Source organism: Ruditapes philippinarum, unplaced genomic scaffold (genome assembly GCF_026571515.1).
Source record: "Ruditapes philippinarum isolate M1 unplaced genomic scaffold, ASM2657151v2 ctg1338_1_1_1_1, whole genome shotgun sequence".
Taxonomy (NCBI): domain Eukaryota; kingdom Metazoa; phylum Mollusca; class Bivalvia; order Venerida; family Veneridae; genus Ruditapes; species Ruditapes philippinarum.
This window is the reverse complement of record NW_026858838.1, coordinates 60,478-70,995: the sequence shown is the minus strand read 5'-3', so window position 1 is coordinate 70,995 and position 10,518 is coordinate 60,478. Positions and strand designations below refer to the sequence as shown.

Below are 10,518 nucleotides of genomic sequence, written 5' to 3'. Positions count from 1 at the left end.
TACCGTATTTCGAGAAGAGAACACTACCGTTTCAAATGATCAGACAGTCATTTGACAAAAGAGCTCCACAATTTGACCAAATAGCGCGACTAGTTGACATAATATGACACTTTTCAGACAAGCCAAAACGATATTTTGACATGATAACACTACTGTTTGAAATAATTAAACAATGTTATGACAAGTCAACATCACATTTTAAAGAAATAAGACTACTGTTACACATAATAAGGCAATGTTTAGACAAGTCGACAAATTACAATGGCATTATAACGCTTATATTTAACATAATAAGACGCTTTCTAGGCAAGATAAAAAGAAATATAATAACATGAGGCAGCTATGGCGTTCCATAGTTCTACATCTTCAGTTTCAATGTTGTTTCATTCATAGATTTGCGATATTTCTACAAAATTTGTTTTTATTCATTTTTCCTATACTCTAGCCCAGATCTTTTTTCTTGTAGCCCCGAACTATAACGATATAGATTGACACACTTAAAACGACCGTTCTTATCTGGTTTTAAGTTCGATCCATAATAATGACCATATTTAGCTTTTATAGTGTCACGGACAAAAGCGTCTTTGACATTAAGCTTTTGTCAGGACCCCAAGTATAAGCTTGATACTATTTTTCATTAAATATACAGACACACAGTGTTCATATGACGTTATGAGTGTTCCATGTAGTCTTAAATACTTTTGTTGGTCCATTTACGAGATGGGCGCAGCAGATACTGATTTTCTATTCACGATATTAGACAAATTAAACGTTAAAAAGTCACAATTCTGCAACTTTTACTTTTCGCCCTTCAGCTATTTACATGAAGCCACAATACTGACAACTTTCAATACAAAGTAAATCATTATACGGTTAATACATTTTTGCAAATTATGATATACGAAAACAGAATGTCCAAGTAACAAAGTACGCACTTTCTTTCGCAAGTGAGTATATGAAGTCACAGCAGATTCTAACTCAAATATGTAACCTTATTTCTAGTTCATGTAGTTCGCAAAGCACTTTGTAAGAATGATCTCAATTACAGGCTCTTGCGCTTAGTTTAAGAAAACCATGTAGAATTTTAACTAGAAAGTTGAACTGTAACATGAAAGGCGACCTTGTGCTATAGAATACTTTTAGATGACTCCAAATAAAACGTTATCTTTTCCACACCTGGTGTTGACTATTAATTGAATAAAATGAGCAAAAAGGAAGTCACGTCGGTCCAAGCAATAGACAATTGGTTGAATTCCAAAAGTATATTTAGACTATATTGTAGAAGTAAGATAATTAATCTGTCTTTGGCACGTATACCTCCGAGTCGGTCTATATTCTGTCGACTCCGTTATGTTTATTTTGTTATTCTAGTTGACAATAAATCTTGGTCCTTGTTACACTGGTCGCTATAAGAAAATGATTGTGAAAACTATGCCTACTATTTACGAATGCATGTTTATATTGATAAACGCCGCGAAAACTTTAGTTTACGTTACTGTTTAAGAAATAAACAATACGTTACTTTAACTATAAATAAATAAAAATAATATGTTATTGTACATAAACAATACATTACTGTGCATATCAAAAAATAAAATGTTATTGTACATAACCAAAATATTAATGTACATTAACGTAATAATTTTTAACAATGTGATAAATAAACAATAAATTAAAAAGAATTTGTGACTATATTAAAATTAATACTATATCAAAATATCAATCTCCATTACTGAACGAAAAAAGCATCATATGTAAATATATAAAGGCTAGAAGTACATCACAAAACATTTCTAAAAGGCGATCAAAAAGTCGGTCACATTTGTAATATTGTGCCTGTTTTTGGTAAATATTAAGGCTATGGTGTTAAAGATAATAAGCCTATCTGTAAGGCCTATATATTCTTAATTTTAAAACGATTGGCATATATGTATGCCAAATCTTATTATAATCATCTTTGGGGTTTTCTTAAGAATAAATAATGAAAGAATCTAATAAATGTAATACAAATTCTATTACGTGTAGAAAATATCTTATAACGTATTTTTCTAAACTGTACAAAACATATCAGGTGCAGTGAAATAACTATTTTTTAAACTATATTTTCTGCTGCAACAAAATAACTTTTAACAAAATATCTTGTTTTAACATATTATTTAAAATAACAAATTAACATTTCTTTTTATGTTTATACATATTCATTTCAATTTCAAAGAAAACACAGTGTCTAACACACAGACAAGACTTTAACTAAATATCAATTACACCGTATCTAAAAGTGTCAAAATGAGTGCCACATAATTACAGCCACAGTTGTTAACACGGCACCGGAATATGCTGTCCTACCACCAAGGCCACCTGATTGGTGCTCTCTGAACGGAAAACTCTAAGACGTAACAAGAAACCACCTCTGACGTATTCTCATCAATTAGGCTGCCAGTCACACGAAAATCGCCCTTAAATGATAAATATAAAGATAAGAAACAAAATTAATTACAGCTTCCAAATTGTATGAATTCAGGAGAGCATGTCCGAAACGAAATGTTTAAATATATGAAAATCAATATTTGTTTTGGTTGCAAGCCGTCAAGGTGTCAAAGTACTCTCCCAGACGCGGGTACCGCACAGAAACTTGTAACAATCTGCCAAACGATCCACTACAATCAAATTAAGAACAGAATTAGTTACTTTGGATTTTTGCTGTTAGTGTCAGTCATTGATTTTTCCTTCCAAAAGAAAAAAATGGTTTCTTAGCTTTGAATATGTTAAACATCATCACATGTGGATCAAGTTTTTGATTTTCATTCGAAATCTATTTCATGTTTATTTTTCTTTCGCTCAAGCAAATATTTAAAAATCTTCATTTTTAAAATATCATTTTGAACACCCTCAATGGCTCGATTTTGTAAATACATAATAATATTATTGTTAATTTCAGAACAGAAAAAGGTTATTACATTCGAGTGATTTATATTACTGCTAAAGTGTTAACAACTTTTAAATTTGTAAAAATTCACAGTATAAACATTAAAAAAAAAGAATAACGAAACAAAACATGTCGAAATCGAAAGTCGATACTGTGAGAAAAAGTTCGTTTTGACAGTTTCATTTACGGCAATTGTCCGACAGGATTACCGGATCAGATACAACAAAAAACAGACGCATGTTAACCCCACTTATTCACAGCAATATAATAATAATATGAGCCGCGTCACGACAAAACCAACATAATGGGTTTGCGACCAGCATGGATCCAGACCAGCCTGCGCATCCGCGCAGTCTGATCAGGATCCATGCTGTTCGCTTACAAACCCTATTACAAGTAGAGAAACTGATAGCGAACAGAATGGATCCTGATCAGACTGCGCGGATGCGCAGGCTGGTCTGGATCCATGCTGGTCGCAAACCCATTATGTTGGTTTTGTCGTGACGCGGCTCATATCATTTTATTTAAATACATGTACATGTACTTGTATTTTCCTCCATATTTGGAACTTACATATGCTATCCATTGCCAAACGCTATTCAATGTCGGCACGGAGAATGGATGAGGGTCAAGGGTGTATGTACCGTTTGAAAACGGACACGTGCATGGAAAATTGCTTTCTTCTAATTGCCATGGACAACCACGATCTTCAAACCATGAAAGGAGGTCACATAGGTCATATGAACTGTAGTAAAAAGAGATAAAAAGAGGTTATCGCAGAAAACATTTCGCTGAAAGATTCAAAACAATGATATTCGTATAAAAATGAGCCCTGGTTTTTTCATATTGAAAATAATTGAGAATTTATTATAAAATATAGTTTGTATGTACTATATGATTCTATTAAATACGAATTTTGTGCATTTTGTATGAAAATGTCGGAACAATGTGTTATACACTAGGTATCAAAAAGTTGTTTTTTTTTCATTCATCGTTGATGAAGTTACAATAGATAGAATAATTAATACTCATTCTCAAACGTTTTTTTCTAAAAGCATAAAATGTAAACTTTTAAAGTATAACTCTTGAAATATGAAATACAAATTTATAAAAGATTGTATCAAAAGGCATCAAAAACACGTGGTTTTGACTGAATTGGGTCCGTATTCTAAAATAAATCATACTAATTAACAAATAGGTAAAAACAAGTAACATACCAACTACCAACGTTTGAAATGCACGGTAGTGTAAAGTAGTCAAATACGATCCATTTTTGGATTTCAGCGTCCAACCTCAGATGTCCAGTGGCAGTGAGTGGTCTATTTATATCAACTCTAGCTGTCACCCGAATATCTCCTGGAAATTCGATTGGGTGCTGTGTGAGACGCCCTGTTAGTGTCACCAGTCTATTCTCAGCTGTAATCAGAACACTAAATAAAGTTTCCTTTTAAAAGGAAAGGGTTGCACAGTTGTGCCTTCATAAAGTGTTTCTTTAGTTGTTTTTTTTTTGTAAAAACGAATATTTTTTTGTCAAAACAATTTGAAATCTATTCTCTATTGTATAAAACTTGTAAAGAAAATAATCAATCATAAAAATACTAACTATTCTATCATACTGAAAAGGAAACAATTGTGAACATTTCATTTCAAGAGAAATCATTCGTTTTGGCAGTTGCTAATTTCATTTATATAGCATCTTTATGGACAAGTAAATGCACTAAAATACTTCGTTACGTGGTACCAATTAATAAGCATGTATCAACTATGTTACACAACCACAGATACGGTAAGGTTAATGATATGCATGGGCTATTTTTAGATTACCTCACTGCGTTCATTAGATCTAAATATAACTCGATCATGCACTAATATTCTCTGTGATTTGGTAAGCAAGACCACCCTTTGGAGACGTAACCATCCTCTATTGTATAAGGTATATATGTCAATTAACATACAAAACTAATACAGACAAAAACAATTATAAAAGAAACTAACTTTTGCGTCTTGAAAAAGAATTGAAACGTAACAATTTCGTTTATAATTTATTACGGTTTAAACCGATAAATCAAGTGAAAAAAGGAATCCTATTTATATAAACAAACTGGGATTACCGAAGTAACTAAAATAGCTTAGATTTCCGTAATATTACCTCGTCTGATTCCGCAGTATGACGGAATCGCCCTAATTGTCACGATTGCAAACGGAACTACATCGGCTATAATCATTAAACCGAAGAGTGACGGAAAGGGCCAAAAAGTTGCGATTGGCACGATTGCAGTTGGTTTCTCGTTCAATCATGCACTAACAAATGTAAGCAGGAAACCACCTAACCGGAACAAGTTTTCCAAAACAAATGGGCTTGCAGCCGTGGCTGCAAGCCAATAATCATGGGTTGTGCGTAACTAAAAACTTAAATAAAGGATATTTTAGTACTTCTTAGCCTATAAGTAAGCAAAATGTCACAAGATAACTAAAACGATAAAATAGGATAGTTCAGTTCTTCTTAGCCTAAGTAAATAATACTACAATAATATTTACAGAACTAAAACAGTAATAAAGGACATTGTAGCACTTCTAAGTGTTAGTGTTGTCAAAATATATTGACGCGCCAAACCTAGATTCTGAGATATGTTTGTTCTGGGTCAGAATCTCGCTTGTTCGAGGGGAGATATTGCCCAACAAAATCTCACTGCAAAGTACAAACAGTTGGACTAAGTGTAAGATGAGTTTCGCGGTTCTAAAATTGGTAGTCAAGGCTATTTTAGTGCATTAAAGCTAAAAAACAGAATACTACCATGGGATTCATGTAAGAAAATACGGCATTCAAATTGTTTTATAGTACTCATGAATCTAAATCTATTCATATTCGATACGGTATGGTCCATGCGAGGGTCTTTCAAACAGAAAATGGAAGACCAATTTCATACTAAATATAAGAAACAACTATTTTGTTTTTCTTTGAAATTTCACCTCTACATTTTACGTCATTTATGAGAAATAGGACGGAAATATGTACAGAAATGACACCGCGAAGTATTTTGAAATGTTTTTTTTTTTTTTAAATCAATATACGGAATATAGAACAAGTAGAAATAAGTCAGTCGGTTAAAGATGAAAGGATCTCGTAAGTGATCGTTCTGTACAGATATATTCTAACTATAAAATACAAAATAAGGCATTTGAAAAGAAATTATTTGTAATAGTAAATATAAATAAATAAATTAATTAATTAATTAATTAATAAATCAGTCCGTGCGTGCGTGCGTCCGTTCGTCAATCAATCAATCAAACAATCAAACAAACAATCAATTCATTAATCAATTAATCAATTAAATATATAATCATATAATCAATTGAATAGATAGATAGAAAAATAAATATTTGAAAGAATACTTACCGCAATCTGTGAGGCTGAAAGGTGTATAAGCCACGATAATTCTAGACAAGTAAACCACTAACAATGTTTTTATAAGTAACATTTTTTTCTGCACTCACTTCTATAAAGGTTGTAGGAACACTGTCAGAGTTAGCAACTGTCTATGTATAAAAACCAATTGTTTGCCAATTATATGTGTACTATATTTGGCAAAGTATCAAAATAGTTAAATGATGCTGACCACTTTTGACACTGATCAATTGATCATTTTGTTACATCTGACAAACGCTTGAATTTGTAATTCCTGTTCATATCAAAATGTACTGATTTATTTTCCGAAAGAAAAAAACCCACACACACACATACAAAAAAAGGCCAAAGAAAAAAGCAAAAAAAAAAAAACGAAAACAAAAAACAACAAAAAAACTTGTAACGTAAACAGAACACTTGACTTATAAGTAAATTACTGTGTCAAGCATGGCTTTGAAAGTCGAAGTTCATTTTCGTACATATCATATTATTATGTACTTTACTACGCTCCTCTATTCAGATACATACATGAGTTTTTATACGTGTATTAGATAACTACACTCGCTTAATTTCTAGCACAAAGTTATAAAACACTGATGATGCAATGTTTAATGCATTTTCTTAGTAATGCATGGCCGCCTACTGCGGAAGCTTCATACAGTCTTTCCAAAGTACTTATTCATTATCAATTTACTAAGCTTTCAAGTACAGACGTTGTTTATAATTGGGAAATACAACAATAACAGCTTTGTGTCTTTTCTTGTTAAAGAGTGAAATACAAGTATGTCTAGTTTGAAGACAAGTGTTCAAAGAAAAACTTTTCAGTGCGTATTATATAAGTTAATCATACCTCTTTTTTAAGATTACTGTAAAAGTTAAACATTAAAGGGCGCCTTTGATGATATAACATAGTAAATTATTTGTATGTATTTTCATAATTAAAGTTTAATGTTGCTGTTTCTCTGCATTAGTTCAACAGATTTATAAACGATAGGTCAATATAATAATAAAAATAATAATAATAATAATAATAATAAATTAATACTATTAATATCACTACTATTATTATTTCTTTTACGTATATCATAATAAACATTACAAGTACCAAAAACACTGGTATTCATCCTCTATAATATAACTTGAATTACAAATCAAACAATATCACTCACTGTGTTCAATATTCTACAATTAGCATATTTCTATTTTCAATTAGTGGAAAAGCACTCTAACCTTTACAAAAGTGATTTTAAATGTGTGTGTATGTGTGTGTGCGTGCGTGCGTGCGTGCGTGTGTCTTTTGTTGTTCTTTTTGGCATTATATCAAGATACAGTGAATACTTTTTCCTATATGTTTGTAAAAGTTATTGACCAGTTGCTCTAAATGAGTTTAGACGGGCAGATATTTCTTGGTTATATCTAGTTTGGGGCTTTTTCTCTTACCATGAATTACTTTGTAGCGAACAGGTTAGGTTTTTTAGAAATCAATACAGTCTTATAAATTAAGTATTTATGATAAAATTTATCACTTGAAAAATATACAAAATACCTAATTGCTTTTGTGGTTGGTTGAACGTTAGCTCTGTTTCTGATTATATATGTTAATAAATAAGTGATTTGATATTGGCCCGGTTATTTGTCCGATGGCAGTCGTATTAGTCCGAGGCCTTCGGTCCTGTTTTAAGGCAGGCCATCGTGTTATTGAGCGTGGCAGGTGCTTTTTATAGGACTAATAACGTATAGTTATTTAATAACTACAATTATAAAATAATTCATGTATAACTAACTATACATAAAAAACCCACAAAAAAAACCAACAATTTTCTCTATATATCCCTAGTCGTTCTTCTGTACACCCCTGCAGTTAAATGCCCAACATGTAAATGCTTTGAAAATAGCAGAGTTTATTCGATGTTAAACTAAATAGAAACCAAAATACTTTAAAGTACATGAGAGCATTTTAAAAAGTGGTATCTTATTACATTCGTGTACTACATACACTTTATTCAAGTTTATGTTTAGGTGAAATTAATTTTTACATCAGCTATTTACATGAAAGTCTATACGAAATTCATTATCGTATACATCCTTTTCTTTTCTTAGAAGGAAATGTAACTTTTAATATTTTCAAGAAGTACTCTTACTTAAAAACATCAACTTATTTGAAGTGTTTCCTTGTTTGTTTTTCTGGTAAAACAGCCAGCATCCAGTGTATATGTAAGCAAAATATGACAAGTAGCACTTTAAAGAAATTAATTTCTCGAATTGCATTGGCTGACCAGTTTGTTACAAATAATTATCTTATAAACATTTATATTGGCGAGTCCTCCAGAAGATAATCATTTTAGAATTGGGAGGATACTGCAGGATACAGAAAGATGTCCCAATTCCAGAAACTTCTCCTGTTTCTTTAGAGTGTTAAGTGTTTAAGCACTTATATACGGGACCTCGATTTAAAGTCTTATCCTAAATGCTGCTTGGTAATATTAGTTGGCCAGCCCGAGAATCGAACCTATTAACAATGTCGAGTATTCAAGTCTCGCGCTCTAACCGACTAAGCTATGATTAGCTGACTGTACATGTATATACCGTCAAAAAATTATATATACATGCCATTCAAAGAATTATACATGGAAATACATGTATATACCGTCAAAGAATTTCCTCCTTTATGTGCCCCATTTGCGTCCTTAAGTATATATGGTAGTATATTTACTTAGAAACAAACTTGTATCAAACACTTGCATGTTTGAATTTTCAATGTTAATTAAAGGGACTCCACTTAAGTTTTTTTTGTAACACAACAGGGCTGATTTTTTTCGAGATTTGAGTACCATTTAATATAGGTCTGGACAAATAACATTTGTGTAAATTTTAAGAGGATTCCGTCATTCCCTTTTCAGGAATTCTCATTTCTATTGTCCAAAAATGACCTAAAAATGAAAAGCGTTGCAGCGTGTCTAATCGGGCTTTTCCCATTTTAAGTGCTTCACTTGACCTATGTAAGAATTTCAAGTTTTATTATTTAAGGTTTTTAGACCTCAGTGGAGCTCCTTTAAGGTTATGCTTTAGTTTCGTTTTGAATCAGTTAATTCTTTACCAGTATATTGGTAATACTTTATAATCATACACACGTTGACTTTAGCCATATGTCCGTAAATTTGTCTGCAGGGTTGCAATTAAATCAACTGGCCTGTCGACGCCTTTTAGAGGTAAATCACGCCTTTTAAAGGTAAATCAAAGTGGTGAATAACCAATGTTTGATTTGCACGTGTAGGTTCGTGCACCGCGTTGTCTTTGCTCCTTACCTCTACCACAAAGCTTCACTCACTCTAGGATGCCAAACCATAGAATATTTTAACTGGAGTTTTACTTAGGTTTCATAAGCAGTGTAATTCGGACCTTTTTGTTTAAAACTTTTACATTTTTGAAAAAAAATCTGAGTCAGCAGTTGACGTAAGCTCGTCTATTTTTTATGCGATTGAGTCAGGATAAATATTTTTTCATTGTTAAATCATTGTTTAGCACTCTCTGTAGAGTTTAGTAGTAAGGGAAACTTACGGTTTGTTTCTTGGGGCTGATTCTAAGGATTTCGCACTAACTTGGGCTAAACGCCATAAACCAATAGGATTTCCAGTTTAAAAAGCTCTTGAGGGTTGGGCATCTTTTTATGATTTGATGGTTGATTTATAAAGTAAATAGTTGTATCGTCTGCAAATAGCCTAGCTTTAACCATAAACACTGTAATGAATAGAGAGAGACCATGCCTTAAAGGACACCGGTCAAGATCGGAAGATTGCCAAAGTTTTGACAATCAACAACCACCTCCTAAGTGATACAATATAACAATGACCTGGTCCATGAGATAACCCAAGAATTGATACAAAGTATTTTGGAAAAGGGTGTCTCATGGTCTACTTTATTAAAAGCTTTGCTGAAGTTCATCAGTAATAAGTTTATATGGACTATCTATGCAAAATTGATTAACTAGCCTTGTACCTTCAAGCAAGAAGATTTTTTAAGTTTCTACTATATACATATAAAGAAAACCTATTACCCCCTGGGGCGGGGCCAATTTTGACCCCAGGGCTATAATTTGAACAACTTTGGAAGAGGATAAGAGGTGATATTACATACCAAATATCTAAGCCTTGTACCCTCAAACAAGAAGATTTTTTAAAGTTTTTAT

General features: G+C 32.1%; 1 protein-coding gene across 1 annotated transcript; it reads right to left on the bottom strand.

Moving 5' to 3' along the window:
* Window positions 1–1,995: 1,995 nt before the first annotated feature.
* On the bottom strand, window positions 1,996–6,630 carry LOC132754451 (ganglioside GM2 activator-like). Its single transcript, XM_060745079.1, has 4 exons — window positions 6,324–6,630; window positions 4,144–4,342; window positions 3,500–3,671; window positions 1,996–2,456 (listed from the first exon to the last, which is right to left on the bottom strand). The coding sequence occupies exons 1-4, from the start codon at window positions 6,403–6,405 to the stop codon at window positions 2,343–2,345; spliced, it is 567 nt and encodes a 188-aa protein (XP_060601062.1). The 5' UTR covers window positions 6,406–6,630; the 3' UTR covers window positions 1,996–2,342.
* Window positions 6,631–10,518: the final 3,888 nt, after the last annotated feature.